The 19524-nt window shown below is 38.8% G+C and overlaps 1 protein-coding gene across 2 annotated transcripts in view; it reads left to right on the top strand.

Moving 5' to 3' along the window:
- CAB39 (calcium binding protein 39) overlaps positions 1 to 10003 on the top strand; it is a 99273-nt gene extending 89270 nt beyond the window's left edge. For both annotated transcript variants that reach the window (XM_060242158.1, XM_060242159.1), the window contains exons 5-9: positions 2296 to 2464; positions 4650 to 4709; positions 5295 to 5360; positions 6554 to 6697; positions 7674 to 10003. In XM_060242158.1, coding sequence (XP_060098141.1) covers positions 2296 to 2464; positions 4650 to 4709; positions 5295 to 5360; positions 6554 to 6697; positions 7674 to 7862 — 628 coding nt within the window. In that variant the 3' untranslated portion in view covers positions 7863 to 10003. The remainder of the gene's footprint in view (positions 1 to 2295; positions 2465 to 4649; positions 4710 to 5294; positions 5361 to 6553; positions 6698 to 7673) is intronic.
- The last annotated feature ends 9521 nt before the right edge of the window (positions 10004 to 19524 follow it).

Here is a 19524-nt window from a genome sequence, read left to right as displayed (position 1 = left end):
AGAGTGCAGAGATCAGGTAGTAGTTAGACATAGAATAGGACAAAATGATCGCCCTAATGGATCAATGAAGGACACCTGTGATGACTGTCCCTGATCCCCAGTATCAAGCCATAATAAGCTCCCTGAACTGTTGTGCTGCATGCTAAATGGTAATGTTGTTTGCTTTCCATTTTTTAACAAAGAAAAGCACATTTATTAACTGGCTTTGGCAAGCTTTTAAGTTAAATTCCAAGCAGTTTTGCATTAAGTTTAGATTGCACTTTAAATCGGGTTATTAAATCCAGATGTGTAGACAGATCAGCAATATAGAACTATTTTACATAAACAAATGGGTCTGTTCTGGGTGTCCCCATCTCTTTTGTCTCAAGACACATAAACAGAGGAGAATAACTTCTAGTTTAAGTTTTAAACAGTGACTTAAAGTAACAGCCCCAAACTGAATGAATGAGCCTGCTTCGGCAGGGAGGGTGGGATATAAAGCCAATAAAATAAATAAATTTTGTCTGCCAAGGTATAGTGAATCTGCAACTTTTGGGTGAGGAGAGCCTCAATTCTCCAGGCTTATTTGCCATCCCAGATAGGTGACACTTGCAGATGCAGTGAAAGGATGGAAGAAAAGTGTCATGGCTGCCATAACATAGTATCTTTAAAATGTTCATCACTGTCATCTATGACTGAATATAGAGAAGATAAAGACTTTTCCAGTTTACATATTGGTGCTCAGGCACACAAATTAAATATGAAAAACAAACCAAAATAAATGGGCCTTGAGTTTGTAAGGTCATCCACTCCAAAGCTGTTAGAATGAATCTGTAAGTCATTGGTGAGAGCACATTGTTTCTTTGTGGAATTTGCACAGTTTCCTAGGACTTGATCCACTTCCCTTTTCCCCTTCCATGTACAAGCAGAAAGTACTTCCATGCACACATGTTGTGAGGATTCTCCAAAGGGTCATTCCATCTTCAGAAGCAGCTTTTTGGGTGCTGCAGGGGAAGTGGGAGCTAGAAAACACACTATTTTGCAACTGTCAGCAAGTTGGAATTGTGGATACAAAAACTGTAACTGCTTGCAATGCATAATAGTTCCTAAATAACCTTTTCAGACTGGAATCCATTTATTCTATCATTTTCTATGAAATGCATTCATAAGAACATAAAGCCATGTTGGATCAGGCCAATGGCCCCTCCAGTTCAACACTCTGTGTCACACAATGGCCAAAAATCCCAGGTGCCATCAGGAGGTCCATCAGTGTGGCGAGGACACTGGAAGTCCTCACACTGTTGCTCCTCCCAAGCACCAAGAATACAGAGCATCACTTGCCCCACACAGAGTGTTCCAACAATATGCTGTGGCTAATAGCTACTGATGGACCTCTGCTCCATATGTTTATCCAATCCTTTATTGAAGCTGGCTATGCCTGTAGCCGCCACCACCTCTTGTAGCAGTGAATTCCACATGTTAATCACCCTTTGGGTGAAGAAGTACTTCCTTTTATCCATTCTAACCTGACTGCTCAGCAATTTCATTGAGTGTCCATGAGTTCTTGTATTGTGAGAAAGGGGGAAAGTACTTATTTCTTTACCTTCTCTATCCCGTGCAAAATCTTGTAATGTCATGTCACCCCTCAGTCAACATTTCTCTAAGCTAAAGAGCCCCAAGCGTTTTAACCTTTCTTCATAGGGAAAGTGTTCCACCCTTTAATCATTCTAGTTTCCCTTTTCTGCAGTTTTTCCAATGCTTTGTTCATACATGAAAAACAGGAATTTAAATGTTGAACAGGGGTCAGTAAATATATCTGGATTGAAGATTTAATAATTAATAGTCCTCCAGATAAGCAATTTCACTGACAAAGCAGAGTTCATTGTACTAATAAATATTCCTTAATTGCCAGAACCATTTTTAGGGGAATATACCAGTTTATGTATGCCTTCTTGTGACCTTGTGGCACAGAGAGGTAAAGCAGCAGTACTGCAGTACTGTGGTCTGAACTCTCTGCTCACGACCTGAGTTCGATTCCGGTGGAAGCTGGATTCAGGTAGCCAGCCCAAGGTTGACTCAGCCTTCCATCCTTCCGAGGTCGGTAAAATGAGTACCCAGCTTGCTGGAGGGAAAGTGTAAAAGATTGGGGAAGGCAATGGCAAACCACCCCATAAACAATCTGCCGTGAAAATGTTGTGAGAGTGATGTCACCTCAGAGTCGGAAATGACTGGTGCTTACACAGGGGACCTTTCCTTTCCTTTCCTCTTGTAATGACTGTATTTCTACATCTGAGGTGTTGATTTCTCACTCTGCAGGTATGAATCTCCAGAAATCGCATTGAATTGTGGAATTATGTTAAGAGAGTGCATCAGACACGAACCACTGGCAAAAATAATCTTGTGGTCAGAGCAATTTTATGACTTTTTCAGATATGTGGAAATGTCAACATTTGATATAGCTTCAGATGCATTTGCCACTTTTAAGGTAACATTTTCTGTATTTGATAACTCTTTTAAAAATGCCTTCTCCGTCAAGTTTAGGACAATTAAAAATTATTGAAAAACGTGTACAAATAAACCACTAGTATTAGCAAATGTAGCAGCATTGCAGCAAATCTACCAGTATTTTTAAGTTCCAAAAAAGAATGCTGAAGCAGGTGAGCCTTTTGTAACTTCACTTTTGCAGAAGACAAACACAAATTTCACTTGGCTTCAGGAATATCTGCAGAGAAGCCTCTGTCTCCCACTGAGCAGTGTTTAGATTTTCACTGACTGGAGGAGTTTCAAGCTACTTTGTTCAGAAAGGTGTAATTTGGAGTGTGTCTGGTTTGATTTATGGTTGCGCCAAATGTCTCATTTTAAGTTTCATGCCAAAAGTCTGACTTTCAAGTTTGGGTGGAAGTGTTTCACTTCTGAAACACACTAAATTGTAAGTGTTCTTAAAAGCCCATTTCCTCTAACTATTTTCTGTATGCATTTACCTTGTCAGTGCTCTCCCCCCCACCCCGCACAGCTGTCACATATTTTTCTTATATGCACTTCTAGCCAGTTGGGCATTGTGTAATAAATATGGTAACCCTTCAGAGTCAATCAGGTTGGACTTTATATCACTTAAGGGAAAATGAAGCTATTTGGCAAACACTTTTGATGCCTTTTGAAACATCCAAAAAGTCATCCAACACCAAAAGAGCACACATTTCATTGCTGCCAATAACATTTGTTTAGTATTCTCCTCATTTGAAAACCCTAGTTTAAAAGTGGAAGGGCCAGGTTCAGTTGTGATGTTCCTCAGTAGCCTTGAAATCTGCCTAAGCTATGTCATAGCATTATAACTGGCATGGCAACTAATATGTATTATTACTAAATACTCCGTGTTGCTTTTGTTGATCCAACCTCTCTATAAATGACTTAAGGTTAAAAAAATACATAAAACCACAGAAACAGCCATAAAGGTATCGCTATTAAAATAAGCCATGAGTATATAAAAAAGTTGAGCAGTATAAGAATCCATAAAACAGGGCACAGACCACCAATCAGCTAAAAAGACAAAAACCCATAGTTAGAAGCCTGGGTAAAAAAGAAGTGATTTGGTAGAGTGCCTAAAAGACAAGATGACAGGCAGCAGGCAAGGTGTTTCCATTCCAAAGGTGAGGTGCCTTGACAGAAAATGGCCTTTCTCTAGTCGGCATCTACCTCATCTCTCCAGGTGAGAGCACAGAGAGCAAGGCTTGAGAAGCAGCACTTCACTGACTGGCTTGGTCAATACTGGAGAGGAAACAGTCTTTCAGGTATCCCAACCCCAAAACGTTTAGGGCCTTAAAGTTAAGAACCAGCTCTTAGAAACAGGCAGCTAGTGTAGATATTTCAGCACAGAGGCAATATGATCCCTGTACCCCCTGCCCCCAACTACAGCCTGGCTGCTGCATTTTGGACCAAATGGACCTTCTGGACAATTTTCATAGACCATCCTCACATAGAGCACTTTACACTAATCTAGCCTATATGTGATCAGAGCTTGGATCACCATGGCCAGATCATGCTTTTTGAGGAACAACCAAAGCTGATAAAATGTCACAGAATATGTCTGCACATCCTGTAATCCTCCATTTGCCTTGAAGATAGTTAAAAAAAACTATACCAAAAAGAGTCTTTCTTTGTCTCTCCCTCCCTCCCTTTGGAAAGACTTGTAAGCCTTACCTTGATTTATTTTGTGAGGTTATAACTGTATTATAATATGCATAACTTTAATAAACATTGAATTGTTAAAAACAAAGTTCTTTGAAACACATCCAGAATAAGTGCTTATTTTAAAAATTAATACTATTTGATCATCCAGTACATAGCCATCAGAAAAGGGTTGGTGCTTTGGGCTAGAAGACAATAATGGGTTAACTTTGGAATGGCATGAGTTTAAAAGTATAGGCTAGGAGAACTGAAGAAATAAGTAAAAGTGCACAGTGGTATAAACTTCAGACTGCTTATGCCATAATAAATGTTTTAGTTCTTAAAATGCCATAAGACTGTGTTGCTTGGCTACAGGCATCTGACCTATGCTGTATTTCTGGTAGAGGGACTCACTGTGGCAACCAAGAGAAAAGAAATAATTTTGTCTTAAACTAGACACTTAGAAGGGAAATACCTTTTAATTTATCAAATTGATGTCTTTTCAGGATTTGCTTACAAGGCACAAGTTGCTGAGCGCAGAGTTCTTGGAACAGCATTACGACAGGGTATGTAGTTTCAGTTCCTCATGATGACTGCACTATTTGCTAAGATTTGCTTCTCTAGTGAGATGACTAATGAAAATATTTTCTTCTCCAATGGCTTATTTTTTCAAATAAATACATGTGTGTGTATATAATTTATTTTTATTATTGTGAATTTTTAAAAATTATTTTGTTAAATTCTAGGTTGGCTGTGCAGTGTTTTAGTGTTTGACAACAGTTTCTTAATTGTAGAGTAGAAGTTTTTTCATCTAGAGGGCGCACTACCTCAGTTGTTTTACCCTTCTTGATGCATCTGGGACTTATCTATAAGGGCATACGTGATAGTTACACTCCATCTACTGGCCACTTATGATAAGAAAGTAAAATCTTACTTGCTGAACTTTATTTACATGAATAATTACCTGAACATTTCGTTCATGTTAACAGGACTAGTTAAAGCACTTTAGAGAGTAACACATCAGAAATGTTTTGAGTTGTAACTTGTTCGTTTCTGTATTTTTATACGTGTGTTTACAGTTCAGTGTAGTCCCTTGGGTCAGAATTCTTGTGATAAGTAACGTCCTGATTTTTGTTCCTTTCTCTATTTAGTTCTTTAGTGAATATGAGAAGTTACTCCATTCAGAAAACTATGTGACTAAACGACAGTCTCTTAAGGTAAGAGTTATTATGCACTTGTGTATAACACCACTATTTTGGTGTAGTTGGATACCATTGGCTAATGGTAGGATTAAGCTATTTACTTTTGAGTCTTTCTAGACTCCTAAAAAATGTGAAGACTACTGGCAAGGATAACGCAAACTCCATAACAGCAGTCTTCTATGGGTTTTTCTACCAATAAATAGTTTGAGACAGTGAACCGTGAACAGAATTAATTCATGGAATAAATCTCTTCCTACCTACTCCCTCCTCCTCCAAAGCTGCTCTTGAGGTCTAGCGGTCCTCAGGAACAGACTGGGATGTGTGAGAAAGTTGAATCTGCAGAAATCTCACCAATGCAAATTCTTGCTGTTTTGTAGTGGGTGAGGGCTGATTTCTGCTTTCTCCCACCATTCACAGACTACATCCCATTATGTTCTCAAGAGTCCACTCCATCCTCAGGTACAGCTTTTCAAAGGAGGAAGGAGGAAAAGAGAGATAGGAGAGATACTTTGCATAAACTCATCTCATTTGCAGTTGATCCAGCTCACTGAATATTGTAAACATACCTGTGAAATGTTTATTAAATGCTTTATTAATATTGGGGTCTTCAAGAAAAAAAAATTGTATGCACATACATCAGTCAAAACCTGCCAAAATATCAGAATTGACTATAAATTCAGTTTGGTGTAGTTGTGTAATTATAATAACAAAAGGCAAGATTCAACACTATTTGCACACATGGGAGTGCATGCAACTGACTTGACAGGCAATATTCTCCCAGTCTTTCCCCCCATCCCCAAGTCCATGCTCTGCACATTATCCCACGCCAGGCAAGAACAATGGTTTCCAAATCCTGTAGTAGTTGGCCCCAGAACAGCCCAAGCATGTGAGTCAAACTGAATCTTCCGTCATAGCACAACAAGCTGATTGTGTGTGTGAGAGAAGAGAGATGATGTGTAGACCGTGCACTTGTGCTGGCTCTCCTGGAACCCATGCTCAGATTCTTTCCAATCATTGTACAAATGGAGGTTTCGATAGAATAGGGTTTGAATGAATACTCAGAGAGGCCACAGCTTCAAAAGTAATCTGAAGCTTTCAGTTATTATGAATTAAGAACCTCTGATATGGTACCCTTACCTTTCCATTGGTACTAATTATGTATTCATTGTGAAAAACATATCCAATTCACTTTTTTTATCATTCTTCAGCTGCTTGGTGAGTTGCTATTGGATAGGCACAACTTCACAATTATGACAAAGTACATCAGTAAACCTGAAAATCTCAAACTAATGATGAACCTTCTACGAGACAAGAGTCGCAACATTCAGTTTGAAGCCTTTCATGTCTTTAAGGTAAAAACAACTTTTTAAAAAATGGACAGATGGTAAAGAATCTTATATTTATAGTAAATTTTACATGGAATGGTGTAATAAAGCTGGATGAGAAGTTTTGATATATAGGAAGTATTGCCAGTTTCATTGCACAAAGCAGTTTCCATTTTAAAATCCAAATAGCTTTTTAATAACCGATCTTTAATGAGTCTGCACTTTCATTTTTGCCCCAAATCATTAAAACAAGCAAGTTAAACCCTTTTATTTATCTTCCCTTAAAATAATCTGAGCCACGAAATTTTACTGAAAAGGGACCAGTCGGACATCTAATAGCCAAAGTATTTTTTTTTTTTTTAAAAAAAACCCTTCAAAGGGGAGGGACCAAAATGTACAAGCAAAACAATTTCTGCATGCACAGATGTTTCAGTAAGGAACAGAGTTCCTTCTTGCATTATGTTGTCAATTTGGATGGCTTCATGAGCCCAAAATACAAAATATAAGGAGGAGCTGCAGGTAAAGTGCGGAGGAGGAAAAGAGGCAGAAACATCATAGGATCAGAGAAATATTATATGGCAGCAGAAGAGAAAGGGGAGTAGGGGAGCAGAGGCAAAAATAGCAAGAAGATGAACAAACATCATTAGGGAGATTGTGGGGGCGCAGTAGATTTTCACTCCCCCATGAGTCCTTGCAGGTTCTGAATTTGTTCACCATCTTGTAATAGTCCTGATTTTTTGTGCAGATTGAGTGCAGTAAACCACTGTTTAGATGCACAAATAAGCTTGCTTTTTGCTGTGAACATATTCTGATGAACTAAATCACACTGATGTTATCTGAGTTTTTCCCCATTCATTAGTTTAGACAAATAATGTATATATATTCCTTATGTGCTTTTAGCCTCCATGAAAGTTGGCTCCTTGGAATTCTACATTAAGTGAAAAATCTATATTATCATTCATGTTTTGTGTTTATATTAACTGAACCTTTTTTTTCATTGCAGGTGTTTGTAGCCAATCCTAACAAGACACAGCCTATATTAGATATTCTCTTAAAGAACCAGACCAAACTTATTGAGTTCCTCAGCAAGTTTCAGAATGACAGGACCGAGGATGAACAATTTAATGATGAGAAGACCTATTTAGTTAAACAGATCAGGGATTTGAAAAGACCAGCACAGCAAGAAGCTTAATACCCAATAACCCCTAAAATATTAAATCCAAATTCAGCATTTGCTGTTAGATATTCAGCATCAGGCACTCTTATCAATTCATGAGGAACATTACTGCTAATCTGCTGTTCAGTGAACAGTGTTTGTTTTTCTTTTCCTTTTTTTTTAGTCCAAGTTGACAAACCTAGCTGCTGCTTTCTTGCACAATGTGGACTTTTTGGTATTTGTGTCTGAATTCAAGCACACTGCTTGTTTTTAAGAATCTTGGGAGGGAAAGATTATTGGTTCATGAAAACAAACATATAGAAGATAGTTTGGGATAGAAGAAGGTATTAGATTAGATGTAAGCGACGGGATGCATGCTTGCAAATCTGGTTCAATCCGTATGTTTGCACTTAACTTTGTATGAGATGCGAGCACAATGTGATCTGTGCATATTTGGCACCATAGTATAAGATTGTATGCCTTGATTTAAAACAAAAAACAAAAATGTGCAGTGCTTTATTTGTAATCAAAGGGGAAATGTATCTAAGATGTGAGCTTACTGGGATGAAGAGTTGTCTTGCAAATAAAACTGATAGTGAAACATAGCAACTTCTAAAGAGTGAAATCTCAGAGTTCATAAGGAAAATGTATATATGCCTTTCACTGCTTTATAGATTTTTGTTGTTGTTTTGACATTTGGATTTTTTTCTGATTGAGTTGTAGACTTGGAAATATGTTCTAAAGGGTCTCTTTTTTTGTCAATTTTACTTTGAAGCCGTTTCAGACAGTAGAACTTAGCAGTGACACTTTGCATTTCATTTCAACAATGCTTGCTGGATTCTTTTGTATATAACTCCTTAGGCTGCTCATTTCTTTTAAAAATGATTTAATTTGTACAGCAGAGGAATGTTAATGTATTAGTCTGTAACTTTTACCTGATACAAAGTTTTGAAAGCTCATATGTAATGAATACTTTGGATCACATGGAAATGCTGATTTCACATTTCTTAAACTGCAGCATTAAAAGGAAGAAACCCCATTTTTTCTGTATTCATAGATCTAATGGGTGCCATCTGTTAGGGTAGATTAAAACATAGTCCTGGAACCCACTAAACTGTGTTCTTCAATATTGGCCTTACTCACTTATCTTTAGTGCTATGTTCAGCCAATTGCAAATTATGCAGATTATACTAAATTGATGCTAATTTGTTTTTCTTGTGGGTATCTACAGAAAATATTCCTTTTCATGTAGTTAAATACTCGATATGATAGTTGTGAGTAAATAACTTATAACTCCCCTTCAAACAACCATAACTTCATAACTGTCCTAGTGTCAATGTCTTGTTCCTTAATGCTGCAAACTATCAGTATTTATTTTTTTAAAAGACTGATTTTGCACCATGTTTTTGTTACTGTGATCATAAAAAACCTGCTAAATATATCTAAACTATGTTATCAAAATGTTATCTATTCATCTTAATATTAGTGCTAAGATCACAACCAGCCAACTTTATGGATTAGGAGTGTGAAAGTTCAAATTCTGCATGATTGAATCTGACTGAGAGTGCTATAAAATTATTTATTGCTTTCTAGCCTCTTTCTAATTAAATTATTTCCCAGTTGATTGATCTCCTGATTGACATTTTAACTCATTTTAAAGCCTTCACGAAGGAAATAGGAAAATAGCTCCAGAAGATAGGATTCTGGTGATTCTGAATGTCTCACCATGGTCAGACTTCCTTTAGAGGTCATAACCTGTCCTTTGCAAGGTGAATCATAATGTCCACTGAAAGAGAAAGAAAATTAATACGCCTCTATTAAATCATTTATATAGGCAAGCAAAACTGACCGTGAGATGGTATTATAGTTCTGTACTAACTGTCCTTTTTATATTTTGGTTATTGTAGTTTAAGAGGAAGAAAATATAACTTGGCAAGTTATTCTCCATTATGCATAAGGCTTCCACATTAGGGGTGAAATGTAGAAATGTTAAAAGTATGTATGTGTATATATAAAGTTAAAAGATGATTGGATATTGGTTTTGCTTCTCTACTATTTGGCATGGGAAACAGTGACTAACTTTTTTAAAACATTAAACCTTGGAGTGTTGGTATTCAAAAGAGTTGTATTTAAGACCATTTGATGTGCTATTCATATTAAAAACTATTGTACTGGAAGTGGTTTCTTATCTGCGTGAAGGCTTAAAATAATAACTAAAAGTGTGACCGTTTTTTAAAAAAGATGTAAAGAATTGTAATTCTACTTCCATGAAAGCATTTCATTTCTTATTAGAAGATCTGGCTGGCCCCATAATTGAAATAAAATTTTGAAGTAACACGATTGTGTATTCTATACTATATATTGAAAATAAGGTTCACCTTGAGTATTTCTCTCGTGAGAGGTATACGTCTTGCATTTCTTGTGAACCATAAAACATTAGCCCTGCATTTTAAAAGCTTGGAACTAAAAAGGTGAGAACTAACTCATAATTTCTCCTAAGAAGCAAATTTCTCTGAAATGCTCTTTGTTTTTACCACAATCTTAAGCTTGAATATTGATTCTAATAGAAACTGTCAGATATGTTTGGAAGCGGAAAAGGTAAAAAGTATCTGACTAGATTTCCATCAGTTTTATACCAATTTGATTGTAATTACTTCCTCCAGTGAACTGCACTTTGATGAGAGTCTTGAGAATCTTATTCATCCCAGGACCTCTTCCAAAAATCCCCCCCCCCACCACCTAAAAAAGTTTCCAGGCTTCTGTGTTGAAAACGAATGACTGTTAAATCAGTTTCAGTCTGTAGTGTAAAGCTGTCCATGAAGTATCTAGATGTTTTGCTGTATCCAAACTGGTATTAGTCTGTCAAATTTCCATATTTGCATAAACAGAATTCCTCTTAGGTAGTTCCCTATTCATCACAGTCATCAGAGCTGTGAAAATCTTTTGCCACTGGTAATTCTTCTAACAAACTTGAAGAAAATTGCATGGTGACTTCAAGCTGTCAAAACTATTGAGTGTCCTTTGATGGCCACTACAAATCTAGACAGATCCACTGAAGAAGTTGAGTTCCTTGCCGACTTGCAATTTACACTTAAATTCCATTAGCTATAAAACTACGCCAATATTATGAGGGAGGATGTCTAAGATTAGTGTATCTAACACCCACTAAATGCTGAAGAGTTGGCTATATATCTGTAAAGTACCCTGAAGAGCCTAAAAATCCATACTATCAAAGTCATAATGCAAATGTGGAATCTGGAGGATGGGTGATGCCTCTAGTGACAAGGTTGCTCATTTGGTCAAAAGGAAACCTGAAATCATGGCCAGATTACATGGAACACATCCTAGCTCATCAGCCAAATGGACTGGAGAAGCTTTCATTCCCAATGTACGTACACATTACCATGTCTATTGTTACGTTAAAGAGGTGCTTGGCAAAGAAGCTTGAGTCTAATTCTCTCAAATTGTCATCTGCACATAACTGTCATCTACAAACTGAGTGTACTAGGGTGGTTTCACAGATTTGCCCCAACCTAGCCCTGCCTCCCATTTGGATTAAAAGTGCATGATCACACAAGTACATCTGCCTTCCAAGTTGCACCCATTCTCACCCCATCTCCAGATGCCTCCTACTGCATCAAAAAGCTACCTGGATTTTCCCGGTAGCACCCCCTTGAATCGTATGTAGGTTGCATAATCAGCTGCTGTCTGAATGATGTGGGGTGACTCATAAGCGGAAAAGCTGTGTGATCGCACCAAGCCATTTCCAACAAGGTCAAGGCTTTTTTCCCCCTCACTCCTCTCCGAGGTGCATTTCTCCGCTTCTCCAGTTGAGCTCACCGGGCTAGCAGTGTGAATGGGCAACCATTGACCATTGCCGGGATCCTGCCGCTTCAGCAGCAGCTGTCTAATTGCCCAGAAACAGTTCAAACTTCAGCAGATTTGTTCTGAACAGGATAAAATCATGTTAATTTCACAGTGTTAAACCAGCTGTAGTCTCCCAGCCCTCATCAGCTGGGCTTATGTGGCTTATGCCTGATTTTTTGGGCTAACTGTCCATAAGAAATCAGACCTCACTGGCTGGCAGAGGCCGTGCTTGATCAGAGTAGAAATTCTATAAAACTTCCTCATATTATGTTAACATTTAAAAAAAACTATCCTCTGTCTAGGTAGCTGATGCAATGGAAAGGTATGTGAATTGTGTTAGCCTTCCCAGTCCTTCTAGCAGAAGTCTTAAGATCCTGCTATGAACAATTTTGAAAGGAAAGAGGTTTCTGTAATTGTGGATTTGTGCTGTGCAGGTCCGCTACTTGGCATCTTGCATGAACGCTGCATTCAGTTGTGTCTCTTAGTTGACATTTCAACTGCAGTGTGCACAAATGGCTTGCTGCAGTCACATACTGCACTCCTCTATGTGAAAGGTCCTTGAAAAAACTAAATCCAGATACCTGTGACATGTGACATTAAAAAAAATGTGATAACAGACTCTTAAGTCTAGGAGGTGTTCCAATAACTCCCCACCAAGCTCCAATGAACATGAGGCAGGTTACCTCCCAGGATTGTAAACCACATTTTAATCCAAGCTTAAAATTGTGCTATTGTTTATCGCATAGTAGAATTGCACACAGGAAGCATATAATATACATAACCAAGCTGATATGATGGGTTTCTAACTGGTATTCTCCAAGGGAGAAGATAAGGCAGAAGGACTGAGGTATACCCATGAACAAGCAGGTTGGTGTGCATCTTAATGGCTGATGGCTGAATACTGCTGAAAAACTGAATGTGTTTGCTCCAAAGTGCGCATTCCCAGTCTTCAATTGTTTCTCCTTTTGCACCTTTAAGATAAGAAAACAGCTTGAAAATGAGATCGTTTTATACAGTGTAGAGGTTAAAAGAACTGTGACCTTTAATTCATTTCTTCAATTAATTTTCTCTATAGTTTTTTTTTTAATGGTAGGAATTCTTAATCTTCCATTATATATAACCTTAACATTTTTTAAGAAACCAAAAAACCTGGGAAAAGCTTTAAGGTGGAGGAGGATTTCTAGAACGATGCTTTTTACCACCCCATATATGCTGTGGCAGAAAAATCTCTTGGACTTCTTTTTCATTTCCTAAAACCAAAACAATATTCCTGTGTAGCCGACTGGCTTAGTACATATGGTGTTCCCGTCACCATGGGATGGTGTGAAGGAATCATTTCTGCTATAGCAAAATAACTTCTTTTTGCTGGAAGGAGGCTCCTCTGTAATGGGTTCCCCAGGCCAGGCTGGCATCCCTTTAAAATGATGACTGCATTACCTTGTGTAGTGATAAAGTGAGGAGTGAGTTTGAAATATGACTTATGACATTGCCCTGCCTGTTTAGATGTCTGTTCTATTCTAAAGGCAAATTAAGGTAACTTTTAGTGGTGCTGCTGCTTATGTATCTTCTTTGTTAAGTAGTGATTAAATGTAGAATACAGTGCTCTAGCAATCCACAAGCCCCATTAACATGAATGGAAGGTTTGTAATAGCACAGATATGAGCATGCAATTTAGTAGAATAGGGTTTGTATAGGAAAAAGTGTGTTAGTATGTGAAATAATGCAGCAGCACCTGCCTCATGTTCATTGGAGCTTGGTGGGGAGTTATTGGAACACCTCCTAGACTTAAGAGTCTGTTATCACTTCTAAGAGGAGGGCAAAGATGGATTTTCTCAGTGCCATTGCTGAGAATTATCTTCCTTTTCCTTTCACACATTTTGGACATTTCAATTACCTTTTGGATTTGGATTTTCAGACAAGCTCACAGCTCTCTGTGGTATCAAAAATGAGTGCAAGGTACACACATTCTCCCCTCCCCCCCCCTCCCAATCCTCTGAAGTGGTGCTGGCCCGGCATGTTGTGCATGTTTGTATGTAGGAAAGTCATATTCCAAATGGGAGTTCGCTAAATGTGTCTTACCATGTACTGGGATAGTGTCCAGAGCCTATAGTGGTTCATACCCTCCCCTCCTTTAAGGCTGAATCAGCGTATGGGAAACTGTCCTGATGTTAGTAAGAGCAAATATGATACTGTTATAAAATATCACACTTTGGGTTGGTACACTGCTCAAAGCAGTGCCCTTTTTAATGGAACGGCTGAGCCTCTTAAGCAGTTGGAAATAAGACATTAACATTCTTATTAAAAAGTTATCAAAATGGCACTGATGGGGGAAGGGGATGTACAAGTCCCCAGAAGCTGTTGAGTCTACAATTAGCTGGCCTTGAATACTGAATATCACATTTCAAATTGCCCTTGAGACAGTAGTGTTATATTTTTTTTCCACAACAAATGTGGTAGATGGGAGCAAATTCATTTGTATTTGATCAAAATGAATGTACGCACTGGAGAGGGGAGGGATGTGCAATTATACAGTGTATCCTGAACATGCTATGGGATAGCTTTGGGTTGGGCTTTCTCCCCACCAGAATTTTTTGTATTCTGTGCTACATGTTGTAACAGAGGTGGAAAATGCAGGTATGATTTTTTTTTTAACACTTAAAAAACAACCTCCAAATAAATGTGTATTCCTGCTGGCTGCTTCTGAGGGGATTGGATAAACATATGGAGAAGAGGTCTGGGGGGTTTTGGCCACTGTGTGACACAGACTGTTGGACCAGATGGGCCATTGGCCTGATCCAACATGGCTTCTCTTATGAATATTTCATAAGGAACAAGCCCTGATAAATACACCCATTCCATTAATGGCTGCTTTCAGCAGTGTGCCATCCCAAAGTATGATATTTTAAAACGGTATCATTTTCTCTTACTAACATCAACGGTTTTCCATACTGTGCTCTTTTGCTGTCATTCTAAGGGTAACTTAGCTAAAGAATAGATTCAGGTGGAGCAGCTGACAAAGTGTGCTCACACACCACAGCTTATACCGTGAATAAAACTTTGTTGATCTTAAAGATGGCTCTGGACTCAAACTTTAGCTAAAGAATATTGGAACACATCCTGTTTTTGCATTCTCTGTCAAGTGTTACTTGAATTTTGCAGCACTTTCAATATGTGAAACACATAATCCCCAGGTTCACAGACCAGATCTGGCTACTCACTTGCATGCAAGGCCAGATGACCAGTCTATAATAGCTTACACACAAATTGCACAATGCTTTCTTCCCGGGACATTGCACGTGGATAGACAGAAGAAGAGTGGAAGGATTTAGCATAGTTCTGTCAGCACTGCCAAAGGAGGCAATTCACCTGCACTTTTTCCACTCTTAAGTGCCTTTGTCAAGGGACTGGTCAACACCAGTAAGGCTACCTCATCTCCTGGAGGTCTTACCCATTTCTTGAAACATTTTTATTTCACAGATAGATAATGCATCTTTCTTCCTTAGCACTGCAGCCCCTTTAAACAGGGAGATTGTGAACAGCAACTCCCTCCCCCCACCTGTACATGCAACACGCATACTGCAAGGCCTAGATACTTGAGCATTGATCAGTCTAATGTTACTATGATCATAGTAAATGGAAGACTAGTATGGACACGTTTCATGTGAATAAACTGTGTCCAGTTGAATAATTCTTACTGTAGTCCATAAAAAAAAAATTCAGATCGACTGGACCAAATTGGTTCTGTTTTTGAGAACAACTGCTATGAAACCAGGCACACATTTCTTTCAAGGTCAGCTTGCAATTGACTTCTGAATAAATATTTTAAATTATGACCGTGAAATGAAAATAGCATGAGTGTTCCTGATTTGACTTCAGATATCTGCTAAGGGTAACCAGAGGCCAAAGCATTAATGTGTCTGCTCGTTCCACAAAAGAACACAATTCTGTTATGTCCTTTCACCAAGTGAGAGGTTCTCGGTTGCCTCCATTATTGAACATTTTACCTACCAAAGTGACACATTTTAATTGCATTTTGCTATTTAAAATTCAGTTATATTCATTAAAGCCAGACAAGCGGAGGAGAACGCGGTGACCTTGGATATGAAAACCCTGCTGTTTAAGAATCTTGATGAAATTATGAATCAGAATGACGCTGTGGCAGTAAGAGCTGCGGGCACCTGGTTTGCTTGTCACTGGCACATGTGCCTGAATTTAGGTCATCTGATAAATTCAAATGATGGCTGGCTATTTTTTAAGTGACTTTGGCGGTGATGATAAAACCAAGGCCTGATTTTCAATGCAAATTATTATGTTTACCAAAACATTTGTTTATATTAATTTACTACATTTTTATCCTATGGTTCTTTCAAAGAGCTCAGGGTTCCTTTTCAGCCTGTGAAGTTGGCTAGGCTGAGAGTCAGTGACTGGTTGAAGGTCACCCAGCATGCTTCCACGGCAGTGGAGGGATTTGACCCATATTCTTCAAGACAATCTCTCAACTATGTCACACCAGCCTATTGTTGCACGTAAGAAAGTAGAGAATTAGCTTTGTGGGTGAATGGAGTGAGTTTTCAGAAGAGGTCTTTGTCCCTTCCCCTGCAGCTGGCTGCCTCAGCCCACAGCCATTCCTAAGGGCCAGAGGACCTTTGAGAATGACACAGGATGGGGCATTGAAGACTCATATAGAAAGGGCAACTGGCAGAATGCCCCACCCAACACACACACACCATGAGTAAAATTTTTCTTGGGTAAAGAAGAATTCCTGCCAATTCCCCCATGTCAGTGCAGTCCTCTATGCCACATCTGTGCCAAAGGTGCATCAGTTCACAGAAACAGTTTTTGGAGAATGTAGGAGGCCTGAAAAGAACCAAATATTCTACCTACAAACCTCCATTTTGGTTGGTAGGAAATAACATCCATTACAATTATAAGTGAAAGCAGATAAGCACCTGTGGAGACCAAGGGAAATATTGTGAATTATTTTACAGTGGAATGAAGATGCCTTTCTTAAGAGACGCCAGATAACATGTCAGCCCTAGTTGCCTATTTCTCAAAACCTTGGCAGGGGAGGAGGAGGTATGTGTTCCATTATCAGCCTCACAAAGCACGACCACCCACAAATCCTTGAGTGCTGTGGGAATTTTACCTCTGGGCTAGGTGCTGGAGTACTGCTTCATATCACGGAACTACTGCCATTGTTACGCCCCCACGGTACACATTTTGTTGTTCCAAGGACCGTGGGACATTTCGGTCGTCCTCCCAGTCCACTGATCTGTTGGATTTTCAGAGCAAGCAAAATAATTAAAATATCAAATATAGATTCAAATGACATCAGCCGTTTTTCTAGAGACCTTTTTGTGCAGAAAAGTATAAATTCTTTGGGGCTTGCATCCATATGTGTTTATGCAAGCAATAAGCCTGCAAGATATATGGATAAAGCACCACCAGTGTGCCAATCAGCTCAGCCTATTAGTGAGTTTTGGGAGCACTGGCAATGGGCTCAGCCATCTGTGATATGCTAAGCTCCTGCAGTTGATGCTATCGCTCAGATGATAGCTTTGTATCACTCTGGCTGTCTACAGTCAGCCTTTAGGTAACCTAAGGAGAGGTAATAGTAAGCGAAATGTGATGCAGTCACTGTCTCATCCACTGCAAGGCTCCAGCTTAAGTGTCTCAAAGTTGCAAGTCCAAAAAGCAAACGATGTGGCATTTATTTGACATTCATTGTTTTGCTGTGTCATGAAGCGTGGGTTTTAAAGCAACTTTGTCCCACATCTCTTCTGTTCTCCCTGACAGCACAATGAACAAAATGCAAAAAGAAGACTGCAGATTTATACCTCGCCCTTCTCTCTGAATCAGAGACTCAGAGAGGCTTACAATCTCCTATATCTTCTTCCCCCACAACAGACACCCTGTGAGGTGGGTGGGGCTGAGAGAGCTCTCACAGCAGCTGCCCTTTCAAGGACAACTCTTGCAAGAGCCATGACTAACCAAAGGCCATTCCAGCAGCTACAAGTAGAGGAGTGGGGAATCAAACCCAGTTCTCCCAGATAAAAGTCCACACACTTAACCACTACACCAAACTGGCTCTCAATAAAATATTAAGCTTTCGATTCAAATAGATTTTCACATAGAGATCCCATAATATTTCAACAAGGGTATTGCTTTTGCACAAAGAAGAAAATTTGTGACATACAAGATTCACATTTCGTAAACCCCAAACAGTTAACTTTTCCACAGTCCTAAGAATAGTCCTGAGCATTGACTTTAATGAACTCAGAACCAGGTTATACTGCACGTGTTCTGCCTGCTGGTTTCAGACTGCAACACTATGCAGCTGGGAGTAAGCCTCCTCCTTCCTTCCAAGTAAGCATGCATAGAATGCACTGCATAAGTGCTAATATTCTGTCTATGAAATCCTGAAAAACCCTCTTTTTCAAAAACAACAAAAAATGCAGTGTGACGATATTGTATTTGTAGTCTGGCGGGTTAGTGACACAATGGCTCCATTGCCTAAGCAATGGCACTTGCTGCCATAGTAACCTGAAGGTTGCATTATTCAGCACCTGGATTTTTAGCAAACAGACAGCTGCAGTTTCCCAGAAGGTATTCAAAGTCTTTTAAGGGGACTACAAAACCACCATCTTCTGCACTGCTGAAACACTCCTAAGGAGAGCAGTGAGAAATCATAAAAATGAACATTTGTATTCTACAATCCATTGACTGCCCACTCCACCCTGATTTACTCTGATTTCAGAATGGTTGAAATATTATGGGATCTCTATGTGAAAATCTCTTTGAATTAAAAGCTTAACATTTTGTTGAATTTATAAATTACTCACCAGAAGTTTAATAGATAAAAACTGCTGAGATGAAAAGCCATGGCCAGAAAGTCCTCAACAATGTAATCACTTCATGAACAGAATAAAAAGAAACTTTGGCTTATAATCAAAGGTAGCCATTTCAAAGAACTGGGCAGGTATCTGGGTTGAAGCATAGCAGCAATATTAACAGACAGTCAAGTGTCCCTGTGCAAGATCCCTTTATGCTTGTAACAACAATACTCAGCACAAAGGGGAAACAGGAGTACCCTTGTTCAGCTATTTTTTTTGCTACCAGAGCCAGCAAGACGTAGTGGTTAGAGTGCTGAACAAGGCTCTCAGACCCAGGTTAAAACCACCACTCTGCTATGGATACCTCCTGGGTGATTTTGGCCAATCACACACTCTCAGCCTAACAAGGTTATTGTGGGGACAAAATGAAGATGGACGAATAATACTGAAAGCTGCTTGGGGTCTACCTTGGGTGATAAATTAGGGTATACGTCTCTAAATAAATGAAACACATCAACTGGTAATAGCTGCACAGTGGCACAGAATGCTATTGGCCCTGAAGCCTGAGCTAAAGGACTGAAAGTCTTTGCTAATTATAAATATATATAGCTATGAAGTGGGAAAAGAAGGCTACAGAGCAGGAATTTGGAACTTGTGGGAGCCATTGATTTTCCTAATTAACATCTTTTTTTTTCAGTGACTGAATTAAAGATTAATTATTTAGAACATTTCAGTAAACCTGCTTGAGGCAGATAAGCTAAATTCATCAAAAGCAGGTCATCTGATAAAAGTTTGTTTTTTTCTGTCTCTGTGTTACATTAGCTTAAGGAATCAAATGTTTTCCTTAGCAAGAATCTCTTTATTTTTTTCTATCAGAGCCAATATTGAGGAACTTGTTACATTTTTATGTCACACCTCAGACATTCATGAGGAATGCACTAAAGCACACTCATATACACATCCTATTTAGGCCTTTTGGTGTAAGAAACATAATGTGT

This window comes from Heteronotia binoei, chromosome 6, assembly GCF_032191835.1.
Source record: "Heteronotia binoei isolate CCM8104 ecotype False Entrance Well chromosome 6, APGP_CSIRO_Hbin_v1, whole genome shotgun sequence".
NCBI classification, from domain to species: Eukaryota; Metazoa; Chordata; class Lepidosauria; order Squamata; family Gekkonidae; genus Heteronotia; species Heteronotia binoei.
Note: the sequence above shows the minus strand (reverse complement) of the source record. Positions and strands in the feature narration are given on the sequence as shown.